Source organism: Anopheles maculipalpis, chromosome 3RL (assembly GCF_943734695.1).
Source record: "Anopheles maculipalpis chromosome 3RL, idAnoMacuDA_375_x, whole genome shotgun sequence".
Classification (NCBI taxonomy): domain Eukaryota; kingdom Metazoa; phylum Arthropoda; class Insecta; order Diptera; family Culicidae; genus Anopheles; species Anopheles maculipalpis.
This window is the reverse complement of record NC_064872.1, coordinates 13,911,047-13,928,893: the sequence shown is the minus strand read 5'-3', so window position 1 is coordinate 13,928,893 and position 17,847 is coordinate 13,911,047. Positions and strand designations below refer to the sequence as shown.

Sequence of the window (17,847 nt, the reverse complement as noted above, 5' to 3'; positions counted from 1 at the left end):
AACTCCTATCGAGATTTTCATCTCAACATCACCGGGAAATGGTAGAAGAAGACCCCAAACACCAGCATCTTACCTTGTCGCCCATCAGCTGTGAGTCGGTCCCATCGGTACCACCGCTGCCGCCCCGTTTGCGCTGTTCCTCCTTCAGCCGCTCCGCTTTGCGCCATTTGGCCCGCCGGTTCTGGAACCAGACCTGCAATCAAGAGACCCGAGAACACACGCCGGAATTGGAATTAGATTTGTTGCCAAATTGGATGCTCGGTGTGTCTTTTTGCTTCCCGCCCCAAAGCTCTTCGGCGCGGTGGAAGAGTTGTGGCGCCTGTATTATGTCTTGTGAGCATATATCTTGTTAGTGAAGAGTTTGGCAGACATTGGATCGGCAAGCTTCTTCCTGCCCTGCCTGCTCGCTTATCAACTTTATCTTGCAATCGAAACGAAATCCAATGTACGCTTCTTGCTCTTGCCCTTCCCTTTTTTTTTTTATTCGTTTGCTCGCTTTACCAAATCAGAAGCTTAAATAACGAACCAAATTGAATTCCTCAACTTCCGGGCCGGCCTGCCGGCTTTTTGCCGACGTTCCAAATTCACTTTTGGTCCTAAATGAAGCCCTTGCGAAGAGCTCGAGCTGGCATCATAAGGGCACACACCAGGATTGGGGCTGTGGGGAACAACTGAAGCCGCTCCGACCGATCAACCGGAGCCAACTCGAGCCAAAACGTGCAATAAGTGAACGAAATTGGCTGATTGAATTCAAAATGTTATACACACACACACACACACACACACACACACACACACACACACACACAAACACACACACTCAATGGCCGGCGGTTGCTCGCTTTTTCTGAGGTGATCGCTCGCTGTACCACGGGGAAAGGAAGGTAGCCAAATTACGTTTTACCTCTGGTGGGTCTTTCCGGAGACCCCGGAGCAAAGGAAGAAGCTACCGTTGGAGCTGCATAAGAATTCCCTTCTCGGGAGAATTCCTTGAAAAAAAACCCCGATTCTCCCCGATGCGCGTGTCGGTGTTGGTGTGGCGCTTCTCCATTTTGTTTCACCGCACATGCGCCTTAAGGCGTTTGTCTTAGGATGGTGGTTGTGAGCGTGCTTTGTTGTCTTTTTTTCTCTCTCTTGCTTCGTTTCTTTTGTGTTTGAGGTGCTTGAGTGCCACAATAGAGTGTAAAAGAAATGCCAAAACTTTTCCTGATAGTAGTGGGGATGAATTTTATATTTTCCTCGTTTGTCGCATGCACATACACACAGATACACATTGATTGTAGTTTCTTTCGTTTGCCCGGTGCAATCACATTCGTCTTGCGCAAGGATACAATCGGTTGTTTCTTTTCTGGAGACCGAGATAATGTAGAGCAATAAAATGAAATTTTCCTCCCTATCCGGGAACCATCATGGCGCACAGAATGGTTCTTTATCGTGTTGTGTCAAGATCCACTTTGAGTTCCATTTATCAAGCAGTGTTAGTTTTTGTGTGTATTTCGAATGAATAAAAGCATGCGTTTGTTCGAACTTTTGTATTATTATACCTTGATCTAGAATTGTATGGAAAAAATACTAGTTTGAAGATAGTTTTTCTATAGTTTGAAATTTATTTGAAATTATTTATTAACAATAAAAGTAAAATAATTAGATACATCTTCAATTTTAATACTTAAAATTTAAAATACTTCATAACCAAAACTTCATTCAACCGCACAACAAACGGTACAGTGTACAATTCGGTATGAAATGATTCAAATGAATCACATTTCCACAAATCCCCCGGTGGTCCTAATTTGTACAATGATAATAATTTCTCATTCCCATTCCGAAAAGGGATAGGATTAATGTAGTTATGAATTTTGCCTCGTGCTGCCGTACCTTTTATTAGACAACAGGCGCCCACGTTTGGGTCGGTTTCGTCGAGGAAAACTTATCATCATCATCACCAAGCACCACTATCGCGCCAACCCAATCCCAACGGTTCTACGGTTCAGTTGGAAAAGCCAAGTGCGCCCAATTTCACCACATACACCCACTCAAACACACACACACACACAACGGGTAGCTTTCATTTCGTTTGGAAGAATATTATTATTTCCCCAGAAACGAGAAACGATTTCATTATGAAATTCCTTCCCTTGGCCCATTCTTGCCACCGCCCATCAAAATCGGCGCAGTCTGTTTTGGCGAAACTTTGTGCGAAATTATAATTAAGAATTCAATTTCTCAATGCCTTGCTCCACCAAGCCCGTTAATTGTGTTTTCCAGCGGCAAATTTATTGTTGCAACATTAATTGTAGCCGGTTGCTCATTGGTGGAAATTTCAATTTCCATCTTCAGTGATCTGAACCGATGGGCAGCAGGTGGATTTGCATAAAGGAAAATTCGATCAACCATCACTGTGTACCGGGCACAACGGCACAAGATATTATACTTCTTTCAACTTAATTTTGCATTATTTTCACCCATGAAAAATGAATCTTCCTCATCCACGGGATTAGCGTCAAAGGGGACTGGGCAAGGTGAAACACCATTCGCGCTCGATCCCTTCGCACGCTGCTCAATAATCAAACAAGGGATTTGCGGGTGTGCGGATTCGTTTAGCCTTAGCCACGAATCATCAATAACAATTTGGAAGTGGATTTTTCTGTCCGCTTTTTTTTCTCGGAATGCTACAGGAGTTCGTTTTCCGCTGTTCATGGTGGAATGTTTGTTGAAGTGGATTTTTGGATTTTCATGCCCGATGGATCGATGGGTGTGCTCACGCTCACAAAAAGAAAGGAAACAAAAACACAATCCCATCGACAAACGATAATAAATAGTGTCTAATTCAATCACCCATCAACGAGTCCCTTAACGAGCCGAGGTAATCCGGTGCGATGAGAAACGGTAGTTTTCCTCTGGGTACGAGGGAGGCCAAAAAGAATAGAAGGAAAAACCTGCTGAGGAAAGAAAAAAAAACACACACACACACAACATGGTAGGATCAAAGGCCGTAATAATGCACTTGATCCAACTAATTCTTCAGACTAGGATTGCACATTTTGGTGCGTTTGCTGATTCGCCCTGCCGTTGGGTCGGGTTTGAAACGGGTTTGTAGCTGTGGGTGATGAAGGCAGTTTTTGTGTTTTTGGTTGGTTTTTAATGGTAGAGTTTGAAGCTAGTTTCGATAGCAGTGTAGCTTAACTGCAATAGAATGCAGCTGTTACAGCACAATAGGAGAGTGCCGTGATTAAAGCTGTATTTCACTTTGAATCGTTGTAGTGTTTGTATGAAAATTCGAAACTTTCAAATTGTTTTATGTAAAGAATGTTTGAGCTCTATACAGTTTTGTGCTTATCCTGTTGGATGTTGAATATTCTTTTTTTGTATCATATTTCGTTGATTTATACGCTTATTTTGTTCATTTTGTTCCTTGTTATCTTAGATTTGAGATTTGACACTTTTAAATCTATTTTTCGGTTCCTTTTTTTGCAGTTTGAGATAGCTAGTTAGTTTTTTTTTCTAAAATTACGATTTTTCTGCTTTTTTTATAACTTTTTGATATTTTTTATTACATTTTTATTTTTTTTTCCGAGTATACACAAAGCATAAATATTGTTAAATTGTCTTATGATCAATGAAGGTTTATAAATTGTAAATAAACTTTGTGCGATTCTTCATCCTGCTTTTTTTTGTCTGCTAGAAATACTTCAAATAATATTTATTTAATTTTTATACAAAAAAGAACATTTATGTATTTGGGGGTTAAATTACTAAATGAGTTCAAAATTGTGGAAACATTTTATCATCATAAATGGTAGAAGCATTCAAACAGAAGCAAATAAATATTTTGGAAAATAAACTTTGCATACTCTTGGCATAAAACGAACTGAAATCAAATGAACAAAAGATACGATGAACATAAATCAACATCTTTTTTAAATCCCATCTACAGTAGAATAACCTGTTTTCTTTTCTTCCCCTCAGTTCAATCACTTTTCAGCTTAAGGAAACATATTTTCGCCGGAAACCACAACACTAACCAAAAACCCATCAATGCAAATCGAGACGGTTGACTGCCAGAAAATAACAAACGTGTGTACTCGAGTCAATACCACAAAACACCGGTAGAATAGGGGAGAGTTTTTTTTAAAGCCTAGAACTAGGAACTAGGTAAATGTTAGAACATCTAACATAAGCAAGAAAAAAAAAACCCTTATGCAGAGTACTAACATAACGGTGAAGGGGTCGTCTCGTCTCGTCTTGCGAGAAGTGTGCTTTACAGAAGCACCGAGCCGTAATAGGTGTATAAACAGATTAGGTGGATTTCAACCCCTTTTGTAAAGTAGCGCCCTGATGGCGTGACCCGCCCGAAAACCCTCGCATGCTGTAATGCTCACAACCTGTTCAGCTCACCAGCTAACCGCACCACGCGAACGAGAGAAGGTGCTCACCATCGAAAGCCGTCAATCCTTCGGGGCAAACCCGAAGGGATGCAGGATCATGACATCACACATGTGCACTTTTCCCCATTTTTGAACCCTTTTTTTCGCTGGTCTTGACAATGTACCAGTGACCACGAATGTCCTCACACTGAAGGATTCACCCTCGCGAAATGGCAAACTGATAATAATACCCCATTCGAACGACGTCGTTCAGAATCATCAAAACGATAATCCTATTGTCTACGCACACTAGGCAGTGTACCGGCGAATCGCAAGCGTCCATGTCGTCCACCCTGCCAACTAGCAGATTTCAAGTACTTCGAGCCAATTTGTCGGGTGTCGACAGTTTCGGGCATTACCGGGCTTAATCGAAAATAATAACTATTATTACTTACAATCAGCAATCAAGAGCTGACATCCGTTAGGCCACAGCCAAGTTCTTCCCCTACTAGCTTGCTTTTTTGTTTGTCTCATGCTTACGTTCGTCCCCTACGAGAGCAGGCGAGTTCCGTACCAAGAAGGCTAATGAAAATAATAATCGAGTAATACATAATAATTATTCCTTAAGCTGAGGCTACATCGCGCTGTTGGAGACTTGGCGAAGTTTCTACATACATAGATGCAGAGCGATGTGAACGTAAGATGTTGCAGATGATAATTCAATTGTTCCGGATAAGCTGGTTTTGTTGTGGACGGGAATCCTTAAACGAAGCACAATTTGTCAATTTTTGTCACAGTTTGTTTGTTAACTGGATGATAATGTAGTTGTTCGAGTGGGTATTTTTACTGCTGTCATTCTGTGGACAAACTGTTGTGATGGGTAGCAACGCATGTTACTCACAAGCTTTCAGGCAGATTTTGTTTCTTAACGACTTTTTAGTACAACAAGATTGCATAGCTTCAACGAAGAGAATGTACACAATTACTTTAAAGACAAACCAACAAACCGAGGGCTGTCAATTTCGTGTCCCGTATCGGTCAAGCAGTACGTCCTAGTAAGATGCTGCACGCTGCTGTCACTTTAAGTCACTTTGCCCAATAAAACACGTAGCTGTCAAATAAAAATTTCATTTCTCTTCTTGCTCGAATTTCCAGGCCTAAAATGTCATTTATATCAAATTGAAGAACATTTTTCTTCTATGCCTTTTTCTGTCTCCTTTCCAAGAAAATCGAAATAGAATTCACATTCCCACCAAGCGAACCGGACGCAGGTTTGTAATAGGATCCTCCTTACGGGAGACACTGATACGCACGATAACCCGTCATAAATTGTGTAACCGTTTTCACGTCAAGTGGAACACTTGCTTCTTGCTACTTTCCCAGCCAAAAACGAACAAAAAACCAACCACCTTTACAATCGCTTCCAAGCGTAATCGAATTAGGACTGTGACAATGTTCGGACACGTGTCGGGTACTGCACACGGTAGGTTGATTTCGATGCCTTGAAACAATCCTCCACGATGGATGGGAAGGATTTTTAGTGCCGGGATTGTAAGTGAACTAATATCACAGAATGGCCTAGTTTTCTGCTTCCCCAGAGCATCGATACTAATGCTCGGTGCACAATTTGTAACTTAACACCGGCGTAAGTGGAAATCTCTCGAGAGTTGCGGAAGCATTTGTCTGTTGCTCGTTTTGAAAAAGAGATTGAGAGGGTTGATTTTCATATTTTGAGAGTGGATTTTTTGGCTCAAACACCTGGTTGAAAAATATATTCTAAAGTTATGCAAGAGTTTGAGGATTTTTTTGAGGAATGTAGATGGTATGAAAATTATCATTGGCCAAAAATAATAATTTCCACATAATAAATTGTATAGAAAAATAAATAAACTCGTATTTGCATGTATTTTTTGAAGAACATTTCAAGTCTTTGCTAAATAAAGCCAAAACAATCATTCCACCATACCTTATCCAGCCGGTACAATCGCTTATTTCCATCATTAGCAACGTTCTGCAAAGTTGTTGAACCGTGAAAGTGGACCTCCTTCACCGTTGCGCTACACATCTGATTAATTTAAGATTAGTAATCGTATAACACACGGCACCAGGGATGGCTCCGTCTCGAAAACTTGCAACCTTGCCGGCACATTCCGGTTTGGTTGTCCCAAAACAACGGAAACTCTGATTGATGTTTACCTTAAGCTTTAATTACTTCAACGCTTTTCTGCACGCGCGTTCGCACACTGTCACGGTCGGTAAGCCTCGGAGGTCTATTAGCGTGCTGCTTCGGCACGCTGTACCGTGCCGCCATTGTTTCTTCAATTGTTGCTTAATTATATTTGCACAAAGTTTACTTCTCATCAGCGAGAGCAGCCTATGGCGCAGGAAGGTCGCCTCGAATCTCGGGCTCTGTCGCAAATCAGAAAATGAAGTGAACTTCCCGTCTTCGCACATTTGGCGAAGTAAAACATTACCTCCCCCCCTCCCCCCTCGAAGGGAAACGGCTGGTGGCTTGAGGAGTTTGTGCTACTTGAGTACTGCTCCTTGTTGGGGAGAGTGATATTTTAAGTGCTTTATGCTTCGCTATGAACCGGAACCGTAAGATGAAGAGCCTTTTCCACTCGTACCACGGGTGGGCGGCTGGTACGGGGTACTGCAAAAAAGGGGATGGTAAAAAATGTCATGTCCATCTTGCAAGAACAAAGAACAAAGTGTCCAAATGCACCGACCGAACAAAAGAGGAGAAATGGGAAAAAAGAAGCCCGGTTGCCTGTGCCACGTTTGGAGGAAAATTAAATAAACAGCAAAAGGGAAAACTCACTCATGGTAGCGTAAATGAATTGTAAATGAAAATGCTCTCGCCCCGGAGTAAAAGGAAGCGGTACTTGAAGTAACCGTGCTTGTGAGATTTGTGTAAGAAGCAAAGGGTTTTCATGCTTCCATTTTCTCTCGCCCCTTTGCCTTCATTTAGCAGCAGCAAAGGTGTTAAGTTTAGGTTGCCTGACAGATGGGGACCGTGTCATGTATATATGCGTACCGGAGCAAACAAAAAAAAAAAGGGACACGCTCACTACGTTTGACCCTTTGGAATGATTAAAAATTCAAAATTTCTGCTACCACTGCAGTCTGTCGGCTTTTTCGGGGGGGTCTTTCGGTCAGGTTCGAATGCTTTGATTGAGTTGCGAAGGGATGCATAAATTTCGTTGTACGAAAAATGAGAAATATTATCATATTTTGTTCTTGTTCTTGGATCTCTATCGAGTTTGTAGGGTAAGTAACTGTTGGAATCTTTGACTTTATTTGAGAATATTGTTCTAAAGAGATTCTTTAATAATTACAGTATACTAACTATAGTATTATATAGGAAAGTACTTTAACTTACGAATAAAAAAATATCAAGTTCAGTCAAATCAATCATACAGAAACCGCACAGGCATCCAGCAAAGACGACAAATCAAAAACCAAATTAGAAAGCTCATGAGAGATTTATATAAATAAATAAACAAAAAAATTTAAGGTGGCGAATGATGCATTGAAAATTTTTAAAGACAATTATTCCTTAGAAACTACGTTTTACGTTTAAACGTTTTTAAGGCAAAAATATTGAAGAGAAAAATAGTCATTTTTTTTTTGTTTTCTTTGCTTGTCATTTCTGATTTTCTTGACTTGGTTATATTCGTAACAGTACAGTCAGTCAAGCATACGTTTATGACGATCCGGATTCCGGAAAAAAAAACCATTCATAAGTATCAAGACAGCATGACAAAACGTAAATAAACCTAGACATGTACAGGACAAGAAAAATTTATTACAAAATTGTCACACACAACTAAAGTAATTTCCACCATTGTAATAGGGTTGAGTCTATCAGGTTTTTTATTCCTCTATGCTAGTTAATCTAACCTGCAAACACACATTATCTAATTCAAACAACAAACCCCGTGTCAACAGTGCGTCCTGCAACCATTACATCCTTCCGAACCTGATTGCGACTCGCTAATGCGGTAAAAGTGGAGTCTACCTAAAACACCAACCACAATCCGGTTCCACAATCCTGGAGAGCGCTATAATCGGGTTGACCTCGTGGCGTGTATGTGTGTGGGATGCTAAACTTTAATCTCACCACCCTTTGCAAACCGACATGGCCGGAAAAACCAGGGCAAAAGAAGGACCCAGAGATAGAGAGAATGAAAAAAAAACACACACACATTCAACCATTCACTAGCGGGAAGTAATTTGGTTTAGGTTTTGGCACATGGTTTGGAACACATGGAACCGTACCGTAGGGATGAAAGTAGTACCGCACCTTAGTCCGATGTTGTCCTACCCGATGTTAGATGTGACGTAAGTACAAAAAGCAGAAGAACCGCAGCTTCCGTAGAGAAGTTAGTCCAACAAACGGGACCAGCGAGAGGACTCCAACCTAACCTTTGCAGCATCGACATCACATTATCGGATTAAGGGATTTACGAAGCAATATTAAATTTTACCGAATCGTCCAGCACCCAGCAAACCGGACCGTTGGTACCTGTCAGAGATCGCAAACTGCTAGCACTCGTGCGCTGTTTCTCGCTGCTTCAGATTGTTTCCAGGGCTATGGTTAAGTCCGACGCAGAGGAAACCGTTGCCCGGAGCTTCACCTTCGCATACAGCTTGTAAATTTCACCATGCTATCCTAACAGAGTCAAGTACAGGACCTGTCATCAAAATCCGCACCATAAGGACCATGACGTACAGAAACAAAAAATCCCTCTACCACCAAAAAATTACCCTCCGCACAAAGTACTGTACCATATTCACATATTCACAGATCTATGCTTTTCTCATGAACCGTACCCAACATTCATAACCATACTCGCATACCGATACGGTTCCCTTTTATGCCCCTGGTGCACCCTGTGGCAAGACTCCTCTGTGTTTAGCGTATGTTTTACCAACTCGCTTACCAGCTTTTTTTTTGTCAGCGAGGATTTCCTTCCTTTCGACTTTTTGCCCCACCGGCACCAAATGCCAAGTGAGATGAATGTCGACTAGCTGCCGGAAATACCGATGCAAAAACCCCACGCCTTCCAGTAAGGGGACCTGTCAACGGCTATGAACTTGTCGGTGGCGCACACAAAGTGAATTACCGAGACGAAGAAGATCCCCGAAGTCCCGGGTATTTCTCCAAGGGTGGATGGCACTAACGTATGCACACACTGCCCGCATTGCACCACATCTTTCCTCGTCAGTATCACCAGGTGTATGGTCGCGACCAGCATCCGGAAGGTAGTCGAACGATGATAGTTTGTCTGTGGGTCTGTGGGTGTGTGCTGTGCTGGTAAAGGTTAAGACAAGCTCTACTTAACCAAACAAGCTGCCACAAATTTGAGGTAATTTCATTCGTTTGGAGGTGTTTTCTTTTTCCCTTCGCTGCAGCAAATCCCACCGGGAAGAATAGATTAAGAAAAAACTGGCAAACTAAAAGGGATGCTGAAATGTTTGTGGCCTGTTTTTTTGTGTGTACGTTTGGTTTTCTCCTACAAGTGACGACTGAGAACGAAACACTGACGTAGAAACATTCTTCTCGGCACCTTAGAAGTAGAGAAAGGCAAGAGGTCGTGCAGCTAACAAAGTTTGGCAATTGCATTTAGATCAAGGGGTTTTTTTTCCTTTGCAGAATGGGTCATTTGGGAAGTGGGTGTGCTTTTTGTGAGGCTTAACGTTAATAAAGTAAATAGTGTTCTCTGTGCGTAAGTGTATGAATGATAGTGAGTTTGTTATTAAGGTTCAAGGGGTTTTCGTGTAGGCTTTTACTTAGATTAACTCTCATAGATGTGCACAGCAATTCATGAATACTCTAAAGCATCAATGACATGAGGTAAGAGAATGCCTTTTTTGCGAGAATTGTTATGAATATTTGACGATTTGGTAGACAGACCCGTTTAATCGAAGGAGTAAAAAAGCAATTACCATTATACAAATATATACCACTTATTTAGGGTGGTAACATTTGCAGATGAAACAGTTGAAGGTAAAAGGTAGCCCAAACCACACTCTCAATTTCTTTTCTTCATTCCATTTCAGTTTCTCCATTGTCTCCACAACTTCCAGATATCTTGACTGATCATCTCTAATAACCTTGACTTAATTGAAACATTGTACGAAATGGAATATTTCTCTCCACACTGAATTGATCTTTGAAGATCAAACTCAGTAACTTGCACTGTCCTTTGCGAGGATCGAAAGGTTGCCTTTGAGGCGGGCGAAGCCAGAGCCCTTCAATAATACTCTGAACAATATTATCTCCACTAGTCTAAAGTAAGGAGCCTCTAAAATATATACGATGAAAATATTGTTTTGAAAATTCTATTTCAAAAGACTTTATCTAATCATACTCTAGACAAAATGGAGGATCAATTGACTGCTCAAACCACGAAAGAGTTGAACTCTTTTAAAGTAATTAAATACATATCTTACCTGTACCCTTGCCTCGGTAAGATTGATCTTCATCGCAAGATCCTCTCTCGTGAACACATCTGGATAGTGAGTCTGTGCAAAGGCTGTTTCTAGCTCTTCTAGCTGTTGGAGAGGTTCCAAAAATAAGCAACAAAATTAAGACATTTCATGAAATGAGCAATCGTACTTCTATGTAAGCATACCTGCTGGAGTGTGAAAGTGGTCCGATTGCGCCGTTGCTTCCGCCTAACGAAACTTTCATCATGGATGGCCGGATGGTACGAGTAGCTGGTGTCTAAGGGAGAAAATGGATAGAAAAACAAATCATTACATTTCTGAATATTTACGAAGGGCCTTGGTTTAAGCTTTCTATTGACCACAGTCAAACGACCTGTTCGAGTAATGGACAAACATCCATCCAACGTGACCGCCATTTAGAGTTTTGCCGTTTCGTACCGCCGTACCACAAGCCTGGGATTTTTCCGACTCGGCTTTAATCCCGCGAAGCATCACCGTAAAGCAAGTTATATGAATTATAATTAATTTCATTATTTATTCACGTAAATAGGAAATTAATTTTTCACAATTTTTATCTTTCCATTACGAGTGTTCCTTGCCGCTGAGGTCAGTCGAAAGCGCCCGTTTGAAACCACAACCTCGCTCGTGGGACGGAAGTTTCACCAGAGCGGTGCGAAGTGATTTTTTGTTCATCCATTCTGACCCGGGATTCGCGTTAAATCGTCCCGAACCGGACGCGAATCCAATCCGTGCCGAGATTGCGTGCGTCCGGTATTTGATTTTTTTTCTGTTCAGGTCGTAGTAGGATCAGGGACGGGTTTAACGTGTGGGCAGTGCCGCTTTTGTACCGCTTTTTTGTTTTTGTTTGCTGTATTGTCAGCAAGATTGATCGAACCATTTTTGCCCGCTGGCAATCCTGCACCAGAAGCAGAACATCCTGCGTATTAATGACGATTTTTCCCGTGATAAAAAATTAACATCAAATTACTGAAATCGTTCCAACCAGCACGAGCCGTCGAAGCCCTTGCAAAATCGTTTAAACAGGTACGCTAAGGGTGGGTTTGTTCCGGCCGGGGGTTCGAGGAACCTTTTCGATTAAGAGAACCCAGAAATGGAAGTCAGCTTGCACTGCCAGCAACCGGTGCGCGATGGTGATAGTGCTTCGAACCGAAGGGATACTTCAGCAGCAAAGGAAAACGAACAAGATAATTCGACTAGTCGAGTCGTGCGAGGGCACGTGGCCGAAATTAACGGTCATCAGCGATGATGCGTGCACAATTTATTTCCCGAACCATTCGCACCCAATTTGGGACGCGGAATCGATGGCAGAAATGGAGAAATTGAATTTTTGCCGATAATAAGATGGACTGATGGAATTAAAACATTCGGTTGGATTAACGGGTTTTTGGGGGGGAATGGTTGAGGGAGTGATTGCAATGCTCTTCATAACATGCTCAATGTTTGATGTGTGTAAATGATGGCAAGGATATTGAATCACACTCGTCGTTGTTTCTGTAGGGCATTTTTCCAGAGTATTTATGTGATGATGAATTTCGCTGCAAATAACATTAATTTTAGGTAAAGAATTTCAGAAACTGTTGAAAACTCTGTTGTAAGCAGCTTATATTTCAAGCCTTAAGAATGTAAAACGAATGTAATTTAAGGAAAGTATGCATTTTCTTGGAAATCAATTAACGTCATCTGATCACTCATCGGTACATATTGAATAGCATTTTGATCTTGAGCGCAGCATACCACACACGGCAAACATACCGAAAATTCCTTTCTAATTTGTGATTGACGCGTTCTTTCGTGCACCGCAACATTGCAATGGCAAAATTGATTTCTCAGAAATCAAAACAATGCCCAGTTCTGTGAATTCCATCCCCTTAGTTGACGCCGTTTCTTCGTGCAGACCGAACTGCAGAAGGGCGCTAATAAGCATAATGACAACGGTGCCAATGATGTTTGTAATGATGATGATTACGGATGTTTTGATGAAGCGAATACCCTGTCAATAGTCAATAATTGCATTTCTACCAGCCGATTGGACCAATCGGCGAAACACACTAGCGGCCAAAGATCAGGCAAAGAAGTATGCAGACATTCCGACCACAGTGCATACATTCTTCATAGCGCCGAAAAACAAGGAGTGGAGTTTCTGGGTTTGGGTTAAAACAAAAACACGCAAACCGTACGTCACCCACATCGGTACAGCGATCACCCGTGGCATCTTGCGAGGTGCGAACATGCAGGCGCAAAAAGGTTCGGAACAATTGAATTACAGTAACAATCTATCGAACCGCAAGAAATTTCGATTCGTTTCGTGAAAAGAAATGTGTTCGAGGGAGTTGTTGAGGGATGGAAAATGCACGTACGTGCCAAGGAAACCAAAACGTTGGCAGCGCAATGTAATACGACAATTTTTATGACTTCGATGAAAACAATTTACTTTCTTTCTTCGAGCATTTCATCTTGAAGCGCGTGTCAAAAGCAACTTTAACGATTTATGCACAAGGAGAGGCGCATATAGGCGCGTGGTTTGATTGATAAGTATGCACCGATCATACCATTTGTTTGAAATTGGTGATGCTGTGGACATGTCTGAAGATTATTTAGTTTTCTTTATTTGCTTCTTTGATGCACGATCCGTTTTCCATGATTTAATGATTGCTGAACCAGCAGAAATGTCTTAATGTAATATATTTTAATTGTTTGTTACGTTGAATAATAAATAATTTAGAATAATTTTTATTCTAAAGAGTATCAAATTATTTTCAAAATCAACTGAATTTTTCTCCAAAAATTTAACCAAAAAAACTATTATTTAAAATCATATTACTTTCCAATCCTCATTCACTAGACCTATGACAACAACACCAGCTACAGTTAGCAACGATCGATAGCAACAATTATCCGCAAAAGACGAGCGAAGGCCGTACCATTACAACGAAACACCAAACATTACGCACCCTCTCCCGGCTGGATGTCTCTGCATCATTAACATCATCATCAACACACTACGGTGAGGGCAATTAGAGTGACACTCATGTATTCCAACACAAAACAGGAGGGCTGTTTCGCACATCGCAACATCGAAGGGTGACTTGTGCCTATCTTCGCTTGCTTTATGGTTTCCCCTTGATATCACCAACAATTAAGCAGTAGGACCCTGCATGTCCTGCAGTGCAATCAATGGCGGGCAAAAAAAAAGAAAAGAAAAACACTCATAAAAACTCCGAAGTAGCAAACCAGAAAGCGAACAGATTGTCCTGTGAGGGAAAACGGTGCACACTGACGAGACAGCGGGATAAACGAGATCTCCGATGCTCTGAACCGAAAATCATGCATAACCGGCTGAGATGGGTGGTGATTGAAGGTGCCGAAAATCCTCGAACTGATTCATGTGTACGATGCGTACTTGAATGCCCTTTGGTGCGGTCGTGTCGAACTCGTGTTGCTTTCTGGCTGGTGTTTGTTAATCTTGTGGAAAATAAACACGATTTGCTTTGGGTTGGTAATGAACAATCGAGTGTTGTTGGTAATCGGCTGGTACTTGAGGATAAGTACTGTTTGGTATTGTCATTTATTGTTGCAGGACTTATGGTAAATTACGGAGCGATTTTTACTGGTCTTTGAAAAGCAGCAGGGAAAAATTGAACTCAAATATGTTTTAATTGTTTTTATATTTACCTTATTCTCTCACGTTTGATTTGAACAATAAAAAACCGTGACAAGTCTGCTGCAGTAACTAATCAGTAGCTTGACCTGAACATTGTATTACTTTATGATACGTAAATAAAAGAATTTTTCAAATCATCTTCCACATTAATTTAGTTTTTAGTCAGTGCCAGTGTCGTCTTTTGACATTATACAAAACTGATCTATTTCTCACTTATAATCAAGGTTCTCAAAAAATTAGCAGGATTTACGTCAGCAAAACCATGGCCAAGGCCAAGGAATATCCTGAAATCGATGCTACAGGGTGATCGGTCAAGCTGTTATAACATGAATCAGGAAGGCTTTTCAAACTAACCAAGATGTAATACAATTTGGTATCTGGCTTAACACTTCTTAACCGAATAAATACCTGCCTGGGCTTGTAACGTCTTCCTCACAATAATAAATATTTTCAACAATTTTAAAAATTTTTCGACATTTTATGCTACTTGAAAGCTTCAAATATTCATCCTATCCACCAATACTTTCGCGATCAGTTGCGTCAAAAGCAAACCCTTAATCCAGTTGAAATACATCACCTGAATAAATGGAAATCAACACCACAACCCGGGTAAGCTCATTTCCGTGGTTGCCTAACCGGAAATAATTTTAAAACAGTAATTTAGCCCCACGGGATGGTTCGGTTTTAATTTCCTAACCGATCACAAATCCTTTCCTCCTAACGGGAGCCGCGTGCGTTATTTGACGTATTTTTTACATTTTTTCGCTGTGTTCTTTTGTTTTTTGTCTCGTTGCGCGTTTTTTGTTCAATTATTGGATGAACTGTTTTTTTACGGCTCCTTTCAACTCATTGACATTGCACTTTTGCTCATGAAAAATGCACCGGGGGTGCCCTTTTGTCTAGGTTACCACTTTGCCACAAATGAAAAACCATTAAAATGTATAAATTTCCATTTTCACCAGAAAAAAATTAAATCCACATAGTGATCAACCCGTGATCCATCGCAAAAAAAAAAAAACATTGCAAACCAAAAACGTAGAAAAATATTCCCGATAATTGATTGCTCAGTCATTCCGGATCGCTGACAGGCGGAAAAGGGTACGGAAGTGCAAAAACCACTTTATAACAAAATAGCGCAATCAAAAATAAATGTAACGAGTTTTTATCTGCACCGAACCACAACCTGATCGAAATTGACCGATAATCCGCAAACCACAGATAAATTCTCCAGCTCGAACGGTGCAACGAGTGTGAGGATCGGACTACCAGGTTGCTCAATAACCCACCAACAATATGGGGTTGGTTTGAAGTTACTTCATCAATTGATTAATTTTAGTTACTTTAAATTAATCCGTCAGGTTATCAGTCAATATAGCTGGCCCGTTACCCAGCTGCTCCGACCAGCAGCAGCTCATTGTGACTGTGGAACCAAAATCATGAAAAAAGAATGGCACCTTTTCAAAAATTCATACCGCTACAAACTTTTCGGACGATCGCTCCACGCTCTAGTCGCAATGGCTTTCCCAACATTGCGGAACTCTACCAGGTTCTTCAAGGATTCTCAATCTCCCACACCAGACAGGGACGCGACGCAAAAACCGGCCCACTGCTAAATTACGAATGGTTCATAATTGAATTACAACGACATGATTTTTGATCCCGTTTTCCCATTTTCGGTCGGCGTCCATCAGCGAAACGGAGACCCGGTTCGCGGTTTGGTTTCGGGGCAATTTTATGACCGAGCTTGACAGGGAAAACGGAAAGGAAAAGAAGGTGTAGCGCGAGATAGCAGCACCAACGCACCCTCTCCAAGGGATCATACTGTAGCTGTGGGTGTTTGCGTAGTAACTTCAAACGAAGGTTCATGTGGAATTTCCTGGCTTAGCAAAGCACGATAGGCCTCGGTTTGTGCGTCCCTTTTCGCTTACGGCTCAGTGACAAATTTGCCTTTTCCTTGGGGAATGTGACCGGCGGGGATGGTTTTGGGAGTGAACGTAAGTTGATCTAATTTTAAAATATGCAAATGACGTAATTGATATTGAAAACAGTCGCCAGTTGGTCGTTGAGGGGATGGGTGAATCAGATGATCGTAGCCGTGAAGATACGAGACAAGAGATAAAGCATAATTTCGTTTAATATTTGGTGTTTAAAAAAAATCTATTTTAAGAAGCAAATGTTGAGGATTTACTTAGCATGGGAAGCGTTGTAGTGGTAAATTGTATCATATTTTCTATATCTTTCTATAATTAAAAATATTTCTTAGAATGCAAACCGAAAACCATTCTCCCAGTTAGTGGCATACACACGTAGAAATGTGTGCGATGACACATTTTCTTCCAGGAATAAAATATTCAAATGACAACAACGTTATCTTGTTCCAGCGTTATCCTTCCACAGTTGAATGCCTTAAAAGGCACAGCTTCCCTAACCGTATTAGACCTTACCAGTCTGATGCAATTTGAATCAGTCCCTGTTGATCGATTGTTATCTCGAACGGTACGACTCATACAGATTTCGTCTATCGTTTCCTTTCCTGGCACTTGAGGGGAGGATAAAACATCGGGCGGCACTTGTTATTTGATTTCAAGAAGATTTATCATGGCGGTGAAGCATCGATCGGAATTCGATAAGCGACGATAAGCATCAAGCTTGTGATGTCAATTCGGGTGCAGCAGTGATTATAGTAAAAGCAAATGCGACCGTGATTTGCATATGCTACCCGACGCTGCTCCTTTTTTGCCGTGTTGTTGGATAAAGTGGATTGTAAAATTGATCCAGATGGTGTTTGAGTTCATTTTATTTCAGTTTATTTTTAGATATTTTTAGTAATGCACTTTAATGAATGAAATAACCTCAACATTTTATGCTTCAATTATGTTTATCTTTTTGTTATCTATTTTTACCATACCATTTTTAAGACGTCTCCGAAAAACATGTCATTCGAATTCATCCATCAGACATTGGTTGGACAATGGCAAACGCGATTTACGATTAACTTTACTTTTAAATCTGATAGATTCTCAGCACTTGGGTTGGTCCGGTGGTAAGGCGATAGCTGCATCGGTCTTCAAGGATCCGGATCGGTTCCTCATAGTGAGAACTGACTATCCAACTACGAGGTATCAACAAGTTTTGTAAACCATTCAATGGGCAGAATGACCTTGCAGCAGACAAAATAAGACAAGACGAAGACAAAATACCTGCCGTAGGCTCTGACCGTGATAGAGCCCGATTCGGAAGCAGAGTATCAGTTGACGGCGACGATCTCGAGGTGGTAGAGGAGTTCTGCTACCTTGGAATGATCGTAACTTTGGACAACGACGTAAGCAGCGGCACGAGGCC

The 17,847-nt window shown here is 41.2% G+C and overlaps 1 protein-coding gene across 1 annotated transcript in view; it reads right to left on the bottom strand.

Annotated features, from left to right (window-relative positions):
• The window catches only part of LOC126564487 (diencephalon/mesencephalon homeobox protein 1-like), a 61,782-nt gene that overhangs the window by 23,260 nt on the left and 20,675 nt on the right, over positions 1 to 17,847 (bottom strand). The window contains exons 3-5 of the mRNA XM_050221546.1: positions 11,009 to 11,100; positions 10,827 to 10,928; positions 74 to 193 (exon numbers count right to left, since the gene is read on the bottom strand). Coding sequence (XP_050077503.1) covers positions 74 to 193; positions 10,827 to 10,928; positions 11,009 to 11,100 — 314 coding nt within the window. The remainder of the gene's footprint in view (positions 1 to 73; positions 194 to 10,826; positions 10,929 to 11,008; positions 11,101 to 17,847) is intronic.